The 12,754-nt window shown below is 36.6% G+C and overlaps 2 protein-coding genes across 3 annotated transcripts in view; one reads left to right on the top strand and one right to left on the bottom strand.

Annotated features, from left to right (window-relative positions):
- The first annotated feature begins 640 nt into the window (after positions 1-640).
- On the top strand, positions 641-7,242 carry LOC107602711 (protein crumbs homolog 3-like). Of its 2 annotated transcripts, none has more exons than XM_016295280.1 (4): positions 641-1,014; positions 1,966-2,173; positions 5,463-5,506; positions 6,558-7,242. In XM_016295280.1, the coding sequence occupies exons 2-4, from the start codon at positions 2,101-2,103 to the stop codon at positions 6,771-6,773; spliced, it is 333 nt and encodes a 110-aa protein (XP_016150766.1). In that variant the 5' UTR covers positions 641-1,014; positions 1,966-2,100; the 3' UTR covers positions 6,774-7,242. The 2 variants fall into 2 exon arrangements, with proteins under 2 accessions (XP_016150766.1, XP_016150767.1); XM_016295281.1 differs by having other exon boundaries at positions 641-1,024.
- A 2,605-nt stretch (positions 7,243-9,847) lies between these two features.
- LOC107602708 (tubulin beta-4B chain-like) overlaps positions 9,848-12,754 on the bottom strand; it is a 6,121-nt gene continuing 3,214 nt past the window's right edge. The window contains exons 3-5 of the mRNA XM_016295275.1: positions 12,548-12,656; positions 11,579-11,689; positions 9,848-11,015 (exon numbers count right to left, since the gene is read on the bottom strand). Coding sequence (XP_016150761.1) covers positions 9,958-11,015; positions 11,579-11,689; positions 12,548-12,656 — 1,278 coding nt within the window. The 3' untranslated portion in view covers positions 9,848-9,957. The remainder of the gene's footprint in view (positions 11,016-11,578; positions 11,690-12,547; positions 12,657-12,754) is intronic.

Genomic DNA, 12,754 nt, shown 5'->3' with positions numbered 1-12,754 from the left:
ATCTGAATTGTGAAAGATGCCAGAAAAATCACTGACAGTCTGCACAGTTTGTAATTGTCTGTGTATCAAATAAACTAATGCAATGACGTTTAGAGGGTTTTGCGGAAAATATTAGGTTATTATTATTAACAAGAACTTCAATTCCATTTCAAGATGAAACAGATAACAGTTATTAATAATTGAATATTACACTCTAAAAAATGCTGGGTTGTTTCAACCCAACTTTGGGTCAAATATGGACTAACCCAACTTTTGGGTTAAAAATGTAATGTAAAAATTTAACCCAAAAGTTGGGTTAGTCCATATTTGACCCAAAGTTGGGTTGAAACAACCCAGCATTTTTTAGTGTGTCTGTGTGTGTGCGTGTGTGTGTGTGCGTGCGTGTGTGTGTCTGTGTGTGTGTGTGTGTGTGTGTGTGTGTGTGTGAGAGAGAGAGAGAAGGGGGCGGGGGTGCTAGTATGTTTACATTTACATTTGCATTATTTTAATCTCTTTATACTTTAATGACAGCTAAAAATAGCTTCGATTTAAAACCTCAAATCAGTCAGAAACACATGCAAACCATCTGACATCCGTGAAATATTCTAATTAGCAAGGACACAAGATTAAAACAGTGCTGATGTGCGTCAGTGAAGTCATCGCTCCGGTGCGCAGGTGCAAGTCTGCGCACAATAGCGCGACTGTCTCGCGCCACAGGTAATAGCTGGACTCAGGTGTTGTAACACGACACTGAACCATGTGATCAGCGATGAGAATTTAGAAAGAAGAAGAACTCAGCTCGAGCATTCACTCAACACTAGTAAATACCAACCGCACAAGACCACCATTGATAGCAGGGCATCTTGAAGGACAATGTATTATTATTATGAGCAGGACGCCGGAGTGTCGAGATAGTTTCGGTTTAAACACTTCATTTCACCGGTAAGGTGAGGCGGAAGCGAGCTACGGGCAGATCTATTGGATATACAGTCTACATATAAAGCTATTCGTCGGGGAACATCGTGGATGATGAAGGTACACACAGGTATTTGTTTTGTAGGAGTTTGTTTCTGTGCCTCATATGGATGAATGTTTCCTTAGCAACACAAATAAGTGGAAGGAATGTGCATGTGGTGGACTGGATAAAGGTTACAGGTTGAGAAATGAAAAATAAAAACCTTTTTCTATTACATATATGGCCAGGGTCAGCTGGTATGTATTAAACACCCAATACATCTGGAAGAAATATTTACTAGAAAAGAATTTAGAGGATCTTTTGAAATGCAAAGGAATAAACATCAAGGGAATGAATCCGTGCATTCGGATAGGCCTATATGTAGGCTATATCTATTTTAAATCCCAAATTTAATTTAGGAGAGCATAATCAAAAAGATTAGGAAGCTAAATGATCTGGTTCCCCACTTGCAGAGGTGGACAGTAGTGAAGTATTTTTTACTTTACTCGAGTAAATTAAAAAAGTATCTGTACTTTTTTTTCCTGAAAGCTTTTATTTCACTACATTCCAAAGCATAATGTTGTACTTTTTACTGCGCTACATTTCATAAATACAGGTTGTTGTTGTTGTTTTACCTATAATACATACGGAACGTTAAAAATGTAATATTTTCTTGCATTCTTTTATAACATTTTGAATTATTTTACTTGAGTAAAAGTAAGAAAGTACTAGATTTCTAATGTAATTAAGTATTAAATTATATTTAATATGAAATGTAGTGAGGTAAAAAGTACAATATTATGCTTTGGAATGTTGTGAAGTAAATGCTTTCTAAAGAAAAACACTCTGATAAAGAGTTTTTATCTGGAAAAATGTCATTTTAAATCAGAGTAAAAATACTTCACTACTGTCCGCCTCTGGTCACTTGTAATTTAGTTATATAACTGTTTTAAACAATGCCAACAATCAAATCAACCAAATTAGCAAAGCAACTTCAGATCCTAACAGACGTTGCTACTCTTCTTTTGCAGCTCGCTAGAGACAGATAGGACTGCTTTAATTCTTTGATCTCGGACATGATTTATTGACCACCTCTGCTCCACCCTACCCGGAGCATCAGCCCCTTCTGGTTGAGGGTAGGGGTGCAGATTGACTCCATCCCGGAGATGATACGGCAGGTTGGGCTATTGGCAGGGAGTTTTCTGCTGCTGCTGCTTCTCAGGAATGTTTCGGCCCAGGGTGAGTCACTCGCTCCACCTCTGCAGTCATGTCCAAAACTGAAATTTGAGAGTAAAGCTCACTGCATTTAAACAGCTCAGTGGAGTTGCGTCAGATTAATCTGAACACAAGAGACGCGGAACACTCCTCTAACTTGTACTTAGTTAGTACAGGACTGTTTCTTGAACAGACAAGCTCAAGCATGTCGAGGTTCCTGCCGAAACATTTACGGTGTTGTTGCAAAGACATAAAATGGTACAAAAAGTACGAGAAATGTGTAATCATAAACCATCAATCTCAGAAAAAAAAGCCCAGATCATATTTCACCCTGAAAATCACAAGAAAGATGTAAGAAATTATATTTTTCTTATAGAAAATAGACCAATTTTAAAGGGGGACTTGCTAAGATTTTTTGTACTGTGACATTATTTTCATGACATGTATAGGTACATTTCAGCCACAAATTCGCATTACTGTAATACAACATGTCCAATTTTTCTCACTACTGTAATGTGAAATACTATGTGTAACGCTTTACGTGTGTGTGTGTGGGTCCAAGGGTCCAATTCTCACTAATAACTAGTTGTTTATTAGCATGCATATTTCTAGCATATTGGCCATTTATTAGTACACTGTAAAAAATGACCGTGAATTTAACGGTAAAAGACTGTAAAAATGCTACAGTAAAAACCTGTTAAATGGTTAACTGTATTAATTTTACGGTAGTATACCGTTTTTTGAAGTGAAATAGAACTTATAATTTACAGTGAATAACCGTAAATTGACATTCCCAGAATTCCCTGCGTTACATTTCAAATTTGATGTTTTTTTGTTGAAATAACTGTTTCTTCTTAGTTTTAAAAAAATCAGTTTTGTATATTAGGGTTGAGTGTTACACCTAATGTTGTTAAATGAATGTTTATTGCATTATTTCAGTTTCATGTGTGTTATTATGATGGTGTTTGGTGTTTGTGTGAATGACACTGTGCACCTTCTATATATGTTATTATTTAAAAGCTGCTTGTGATGGGCTTTGGTTCATCATGTGACTTTCTCCTCACCACCTGCATTTGGTGGTTATCAGTGTATTACAAAGGTGCAAAACAGATTTCAGTACTTCAATAGGTTGGTATATTAACATTATATCAGTTAATGAAATTATGGTATTTAACTGTAAATTTAAGTTAAAACCGTAAAACCTAAAACGTTGCTACTGTATTTTTTACGGTAAAATTCCGGCAACCACAACTGCCGTTTTTTACCGTAAATTTTACGAAAAAATTTGTACAGTGTAGCCTACTTATAAAGCACATATTAATGCCTTATCCTGCATGACCAAATTCTAAATCCCTTAATCCTACACCATACCTAAACTATTAATAACCAGAAAATTGGTTTATTGAGGCAAAAGTGGTAGTTAGTAGTTAGTTAGTTAGAGTTGGTCCCCAAACTAAAGTGTGACCGTATTACTTAAACACATTATTTTGATGTTTGTTGAACAGCCTTTGATGCTGACTTAAAGAAAATTAGAATTTGAGGCTTGGCCATAAAATAGGCGTATTTGTGTAAAATATCATTTATTTGTATTTTTCTTCTCATTTTTGGGATACAACATGTTTTGTGAAATTCATTCATGAGTGGGGCTAAAAATGGTCATGCATAAAATAAATTTACTGTGATACACATGCTTCATGACTTGTCTTGCAGCAAGTTTCTTTGCTTCTTTAAAGTAATCTTTGCACTTTTGCCCTTGAGGGATTATTTACTCATGTAAATGATTAACATTTTTGCTTTTTTATATGTATCCTCCCTCTCTCTCTCTTTCTCTCTGTCGATCTCTCTATATCATGTGTGTGTTGTCATAGCGTTTAAACATTACTTTTAATCATCAGTTTGCAAGTGTAACATTTATTTTCAATCAAGTCAGCAGTTTGTACCATTATTTGTTCTCTGACCTTCAAATGCACATTAGTTTGTCAAAGTCCAAACTCGAGATTTTACAAAGTTGCCAAATTTTGAGATTATTTGGGGTGTGAGGGATTTGTTGTTCCTTACAGAATTGAGGCTAAGTATGGGACCAGCTGCTACTTTGCTTTTTTTAATATTAAACAAAGAGACAATTATAACGATGTATAAAGTCATTTATTTAAAAATGTGAGAAAGTAGATCTTACGCCTGGAGACAAAAACATTTGCTACATGAAAAATGGCATACAAACAAATGATTAAACCTGGACAGTTTTGAACAGATTAATTAAAACACACAATTTAAACTATAATTCATGAAAATGAATTAAGCCTACTAACAGCAATTGCCATTATAACGCTCTCAGGAAAGTCCAAACTTGTATAATGCTGCTGTTTTTAGAAAAGCTAATGGCCAAATAACTGAGACGTTCATAATGTTGAAGATTCAAAATGCTAAATCACCAGCAAAATCATCAATGCATATACAGTGTATATAATATCATCCAGTCAAAATGATTAAAGACAATGTAATTATTTGACAAGTGCAGTTTTATTTACTGTGTAGAATAGATGTATTGCCTATAGAAACAGGAAGGGGAGATATGTTGATTTTTATTATTTTTCTAAACAGTCATTATCCTTTAGTTTATATTTGTGAACTGGTCATTGCTTTTGGCTTATTCTGTGGAATTACGAGGGAGGACATTGTAGACAACAATTTGAATGTGAAAGATAAGCCATTAAATATTTTGGCCAATTTTCCCAGAAGAAACGTATATGCTAAAAGTGTATTTTGTCAACTTTTAGAATTGCACTAGGATGTAGATGAATATGGAATTACACAACAAGATTTAACTTAGTCACTCTCAACTTTTATTTTGTTTTCAAGATCCAGATTAAAAAAAAAAAAAAACAGTACACACATACTGAATGTTAGGTGCTGGGTTTCATAATATTGCTGTAAATCATTTAAATTGCGAGATTACACCATCACAGTGCAGATGTATCACAGTTTACACCATTCAATGTGGAAAAAGCTCAGGATCCTCTTTCATTAACATTTACTTCTCATTCTCATATCTTTGTTTCTTTTTCTCAGATATATAGCCTTCACAGTGAGCTCTGTGACATAGGTGCGCACTGCGCAGCATAGTGATGTGACTTGAAATGATACCGACACCTCAAATAAAATATTAAAGAACCAAAACATGCTACTTTGAGCTGCAACACTGTCATTAAAGAACCATGCAAGATTTGTGAGGCATAGGACGAGTACCAAAATCATATTAGTGTCTGTAGATCACAATTAGTTGTCATCTCATTGTAATGTTTTCTGTTTGCAGTGGAAACGACCACAGTGCCCAATAGCACTACAACTCCCAGCCCAGTAAGTAGAAATTCTCCTGAAGTGTAGTCAGGTGTTTATTTCCCCTTATTAGCATGAAGCCCATCGTCTGTCTAGAAATGAAAAGTGTTGTTTATTTCTCTTATAAGTATCTGATCAACTATTGGCCAATATACTCTTCGTTTGATCTTTAAGAAACATAGTTTCCCACATTTGAGAATAAGAAACTGAATCTTGAATGAAGATTTTTAAAAATGTTTTGAAATAATTTTCTTATGTTCACCAAGGCTGCATGCTTTGATGTTTGATCAAAATACAGCAACATTGTAATATTGTGAAATATTATTACAATTTAAAATAACTGTTTTCTGTTGCAATATATCTTCAAATGTAAGTTATTCCTGTGTTCAAAACTGAATTTTCAGCATTATTACTCCAGTCTTCAGTGTCACATGCTCCTTCAGAAATCCTTCTAATATGCCGATTTACTGCTCAAGAAACATGTATTATTATTATCAATGATGAAAACAGTTGTGCTGGATAATATTTTGTGGAAACACTTTTAAACACTTACTTGGTGAATAAAACTATGAATTTCTTTAAAGAAAATAACAGTAATAATAATAAAAATCTTTCTGACTTTTATGTTTATAGGTAATTCATACTGATTGATAAAAAATACTGAACATATTATTAAAAAGTATGCATTTCTTTTAATTTCATTCCATTTTACTATATCCTCTAATTGAAATGTTTACTGCATGCGGTAACACTTATCACTTTTCAGTGGCCTTAATAACAGTAGATTATGCATAATTACATGCAACTAGCCCTAAACCAAATGTCAACCCTATAGTAAGTACATGGTGTTATTAATATTATTCAGCATTTAAAAATATAATTACACTGTAACAAGGACCACTTAAAATAAAGTTTAACCCTGGATCTTGTTTGCTACCTCAGTTCAAACTAAGGAATTTTATTACAATTCTAAATTGCCTTGGAATAAAAACATATCACAATATCTGATTTCTTTATGCCAATCATGTTGTACTGCTCCAGTTGATTAACATCCATACTTTTCTTTGTCCAGGACCAGGGCCCTAATATTGTGGCCATTGTAGTACCAACTGTGGTCGTGGGACTGCTGGCTATTTTGGCAGCTGTTCTGGTGTTTCTGTTCTGCGTGGTAAAGAAGAAGAGACAGACGGAAGGGGCGTATCGACCCAGCGCAGAGGAGCAGTCAGGAGCACGTAGTGTTGAGACGCCTGACGCTCTGAAATTACCCAAGGAGGAGAGACTGATTTGACAAACTGGTTTATGACTAACCAGCAGCACATGATAATAGTGACTCAATTCCAAAACGGTTAAACAGATAAACATTAACTAAGGACCGTTTTTGAAGGCACAAGGCACAACTGTGTTTTGGCTAAACAAAGTGAGTCTGACTACTTGGAAGAAACTTGAAGGAACAGATCCTCTCTCCAAAAGGCCATATATTTCACAGTACAGATCATCTAGCATTTCATGCCATTTTAGACTGGTAGCTTTTCTCTGAATACGTCATTTTATGTTGTGTTACCTGTTTTAATGGTTGCTTTACACATACAAATGCTGATATTTGTATGTAGATATTTTTAAAGGGGAAGTGTGTAATTTCTGCACCCCTAGTGGCACAAAACAGAATTGCAGTCTGTTTTGCATTCAAAATGGGCCAGACTTAAAGGGATAGTTCACTAAAAAAAATTACCATTCTGTCATCATTTACTCACCAAGTTGTTCAAAACCTGTATGAGTTTCTTTCTTTTGTTGAACAGAAAAGAAGTTTTTTTAAAAAAATGTTGGTATAACCAAACAGTTGACGGTAGCCATTAGTATGGGGGGAAAATACTATTGAAGTTAATGGCAACCATCAACTGTTTGGTGACAAAATGATGACAAAATGTTCATTTTTGGGTGAACTATCCCTTTAACAGCATCAGCTCAACCAATGGTGTGAATTTGAGGGCGGGACTATCTGTTTGACTGAATAATGGAAGCTGGCTGCATTTGAAACTTTAAATTTAACATTTTAATTTTAATTAGTCATCAATTTTTCATTTCTGTTTGTTGGCACTAGATTATGCACTCTACACCTTTAAATATTTATTCAAATCAATTTGTTCACAATATAGGATGTTCATAATCTCATATCTGGTATGTTTGTTGAAAACCACTTTTCACAAATTATTTCAACGGCTGTATTTGTCTAGATTTACCTCAGTAATGTTTCCTTATATATATATATATAATTTAATCTAATATGAATTGTCCAGAAATTTGATCAGTGCAACAATGGATTCTATTTGGAATCGTTTTTGATTCTTTTATCATAGCATGGATGTTTACACTCAAATATTTCATGCATTATGTTTCACTGGAGTGCCTTTTCAAATGTCACCGTTTTAGAATCTGCTAAATCGTGCTGTTTTTAAATATAAGATTAAAAGGCACAATGGTCATGCTATATTGTGAATATAATCACTGCTAATGGGTTTTGTTAGGCACAACACTCAGAGTTACTATATTTACAATACAGCACGGCCTCAGGTGCCTTTGCTTTTATAAAATGGTTGTTCCATGTTAAAAATATTGAGGACAACACAAATTTACATTAAAACATTATTTTATTAAGCTAATTAATTAAGTGTTATTCTGAAGATACAGTCTCTAATATAATAGAAAGTTACTAGCAACAAAACAATTTGCCGTGCCCTATTATAGTCTATTCTATATTGTGGAATTTAGCATGACTACGCGCTGCTTGTCTTCTGTCTTCTGTTTGTATTTCCACAGCGTGAAAGGTCATACAAATGTATAAATGAACCACTCATTTTAAAATCTTCCCAGTCTACTTATATTTGATATTACATCTGTACAGAGCTACCGCAAAAACGGATGTTCAAAGACAAAATTAAGATGGCTGCGCACTTGTTTCTCTGATGGATAAGGTCTATTTTCCTCATCAGAAGCCAAAATAGTAATATTTATTTTATATGTATTTTTAACGTATACATTTTTTAAATATTCGATCCATATTTTTATAGTGGGTACTGCTATTTTGTAACGTGAATGCTCAAGGCTTTTGTCCGTTCCGCTTGATGTTGCAAACTGGTAGCCTGTACATTATATTATTTTATTATCGTAATTGTAACAACCCTGGTTTGTAGTGCAAACAGATTTACTGTTTACTGTTTTTCTTCTAGTTATTTGGCTAGCAGCTATAATGAATCAGATGTCTTGCACATTCACAGAAAATAGACTAGCTTACTTCTGCGTTGGAAGATAAGGTGGCAAATAAGGCCTTTACCCCAATCCACAAACATTGGTTGAAAATTTGTAGCTGGGTAGGTGTTGGCTACTTTGAAATTTTATGACATTACATAAATATCCTATGAGTGTTGACACTACGATAATATCTGGGTGTGCATGGAGGAGTGTCTTTCTTAAGAAGCGTAGGACAGCATTGCTTAAGGCTGTGTCTCACAAATTTGCTTGCCAAGAGCTTATTGTGATGACTAGATCTAAAAGCATGCTCAGTTTATTGTTTTCAGGAACACTGCTCTCTAGTGGTCTACTTTGTCTTTCAGGCAGTTGTTTTATGCTGCCATTTTCTTTGGTTTGGCAAAATACAATAGCAACAATGACATGCTGTGCATTTGAATGATAATATCAGGAAGCTAATAACAAATTAATTTATTTTCAATTTAGTCTTTTTGACTTCAGGGCCCCAAACACTGACAAAGACAATATTCAAAGGCCCCAAAAAGTGGCCTTATAGTGGCAATATATTAAATAATTAAATACATAATTTTGAAGAATAAAAAAAAAAACTATTCTAGTTGTTTGTCATTTCTACCCAAATGAAATATTTTAGAGCTTGACATAACTAGAAAAAAATTTATATTTATTCCCTCATATATCCAAGTTTTCCAAGACCACAAGAACCATGGTTCATAAATAAAAATGACAGTTGTTGAGGGAACAAAATAAGATAAGAAATATGTCTGCTCACGTTTTGGTTGTCAGCTGTTTTAGCTCATTTTATAGGTTGTTTTGTCTTATTTTAAATAATTTAAGCCATCCTGTGTCCACCACTAATGTTAATTAAAACATTCATGAAACCCTCTGTGACATTCGAAAAAAACAACAATTCTGATGTAGTAGTTGCCTTTATTCAGATTGACACTGACACCAGTTACATCGTTCTCAAATCCAAAGGCTTCCCAGTTAAAATCACTTGCATTTCTCTTGGATGTGAGGGGGATTTGATGGCGCGCACAATATTCAGAAACACAAAACCAAACCAAAAGTTCACAATTCCTCAAAATGTCTTGGGGGGGGGGGACTGTCATTGAAACCCATTCATTGTTCTGGAGAGCACTGGTTTGTGGTGAGAAGGATGAAATATGGGGGATGGAGTGGTAGGGACACTTTCGCCAGGCGGTTGCGATTTAGGCGACCTCCTCCTCGCCCTCCTCTTCGAACTCGCCCTCTTCGGCGGTGGCGTCTTGGTACTGCTGGTACTCGGACACCAGGTCGTTCATGTTGCTCTCGGCCTCAGTGAACTCCATCTCGTCCATGCCCTCGCCGGTGTACCAATGCAGGAAAGCCTTGCGCCTGAACATAGCGGTGAACTGCTCTGAGATTCTCTTGAACAGCTCCTGGATGGCAGTGCTGTTGCCAATGAAGGTGGCTGCCATTTTGAGCCCGCGGGGTGGGATGTCGCACACGGCGGTCTTGACGTTGTTGGGGATCCACTCGACGAAGTAGCTGCTGTTCTTGTTCTGGACGTTCAGCATCTGCTCGTCCACCTCCTTCATGGACATGCGTCCGCGGAAGACGGCGGCCACGGTCAGGTAGCGGCCGTGACGGGGGTCGCAGGCGGCCATCATGTTCTTGGCGTCAAACATCTGCTGAGTGAGCTCAGGAACGGAGAGCGCGCGGTACTGCTGGCTGCCTCGGCTGGTGAGGGGAGCGAAGCCGGGCATGAAGAAGTGGAGACGTGGGAAGGGCACCATGTTTACGGCCAGTTTGCGGAGGTCAGCGTTGAGCTGGCCAGGGAAGCGGAGGCAGGTGGTGACGCCGCTCATGGTGGCCGAGACGAGATGGTTGAGGTCGCCGTAGGTTGGTGTGGTGAGCTTGAGGGTGCGGAAGCAGATGTCATAGAGAGCCTCGTTGTCGATGCAGTAGGTCTCGTCGGTGTTCTCAACCAGCTGGTGGACGGACAGCGTGGCGTTGTAGGGCTCCACCACAGTGTCGGACACCTTGGGCGAGGGCACCACGCTGAAGGTGTTCATGATGCGGTCGGGATACTCTTCGCGGATCTTGCTGATGAGGAGGGTGCCCATGCCGGAGCCAGTGCCTCCGCCGAGAGAGTGGGTGAGCTGGAAGCCTTGCAGGCAGTCGCAGCTTTCTGCTTCCTTACGAACAACATCCAGTACTGAGTCCACCAGCTCTGCTCCTTCTGTGTAGTGACCTTTGGCCCAGTTGTTTCCAGCACCACTCTGACCTGCAATCATTAAAATGTTGCGTTGAAAGTCCCGTTCAAGGAAAGTGTGTTCACTTGGTGGCCATATTTGCAACGTCTTCATGCTTGAATGGCGAGATCCAAACTTGCATTTGCGTAACATAAATCAAACAAGCAACAAAATCTGGCACATGTTGGCCCACAAATGCTATTTCTTGTGCTAAATAGTATTAAAAAAGTTTTTCAGGTTGGCAAAGCCAAAGCGCAACCAGAGCTTCTAACAGCAGCTGGTGATGACTTTACCAACTGGCGATTGGCTCTTTTTTTAGAAAATAGGACGTATTGCACCATATTGTGTGTTGAACTTTCTCCCATTCATAATATGAGTGCACCATCTTTGTATATCTAAAGTTTCACTAAAGTTAAAGTTACATTTGACATCCACCATGTCAAATTTGAACTCCTTCTAGCATCCAACAGAAGACACCATTTAATTGCTATCAGTGTGGATTCATACCTACTAAGTGTGAAAAATTATACTGTAGCAACACATGGTGGAAATAACAAAGGTAATGGAAAAAACATTTGAGGAATTATTAGCTTACCAAACACAAAGTTGTCAGGTCTAAATATCTGTCCAAAGGGTCCAGAACGAACTGAATCCATTGTGCCAGGCTCCAGATCCACCAAGATGGCACGGGGAACATACTTCCCACCTAAACAAAAAGATGGATACAGTAGGTCATACTAACAAGACATTTGTTTCAGTGTGCATGCAAATTTCTGTGCACATACAATGATGTTTAAAAATCTGAGACCGCAATGTTGGCTGACATTTTGCATAACTAAAAACTATACAAATCAGCATAATTTTTGACAATGAATTTGGGAAATTTGAATAAATGGTCTTTGTGTCCTCCTTTTGCTGTAATGATAGCAGCACTCGAGCTGTGTGAAGTTCCTAATGATCTAATTATCATGTTATCCAACATGATTTGAGAATGATTCAAAGAGTATCTGCTTGGTTTTTCTTTAGTGCAAAGGAATTTACAACGTGACAATTTTGCTTACCTTTCATTAGTGACTATAAAATAATTATAGTAATTATAAATATAATTATAATTACAAACTGTTGTCATAGAAATTAAAATCTGATAACTTAATTTCCACTTTTACAGTGTTATTTTAGAATGATTTGTATACTATTATATTTTTTATTCATATTTTGAATGAGCTTTTATTTTTATAGATTCAGATTAATTTATAGTAATTTATTAGCTTTTGTCATTTTAGTTAATCTTATTTTAGTTAGTTGCCAAGGCAGCGTTTCTCATTTTGATTTTATTTATTAGTTTTTCTTCTAATAATTATTTATTATTATTATTATTATAATTGTATATTTTTTTTGTTTGTTAGCCATAAAGACACTGCTTTTACATCCCCGAATTTCAATGTAGCCTCAGACCTTTTCCACTATATATTTATGCTGTCACCAAATATGATATTTATTTAAATATTGCATAAAGTTGCGGACAATTATTTCTTATGCAAACTTCATGATATTTAAAAAATACCTGTGGCTTCATTGTAGTAAACACTGATCCTGTCTAGCTGCAGGTCGCTGTCTCCATGATATGTTCCGGTTGGATCAATGCCGTGCTCATCGCTGATAACCTCCCAGAACTGAGAGAGAGAGAGAGAGAGAGAGAGAGAGAGAGAGAGAGAGAGAGAGAGAGAGGGGGGCGGGGAGGGAGAGGGAGAAAAAAAAAAAAAAAAAAAAA

The sequence above is a fragment of the Sinocyclocheilus grahami genome, unplaced genomic scaffold (genome assembly GCF_001515645.1).
Source record: "Sinocyclocheilus grahami isolate Dianchi unplaced genomic scaffold, SAMN03320097.WGS_v1.1 scaffold333.1, whole genome shotgun sequence".
Lineage (NCBI taxonomy): Eukaryota > Metazoa > Chordata > Actinopteri > Cypriniformes > Cyprinidae > Sinocyclocheilus > Sinocyclocheilus grahami.
The sequence above is the reverse complement of the archived record's forward strand: the minus strand, read 5'-3'. Positions and strand labels throughout refer to the sequence as shown.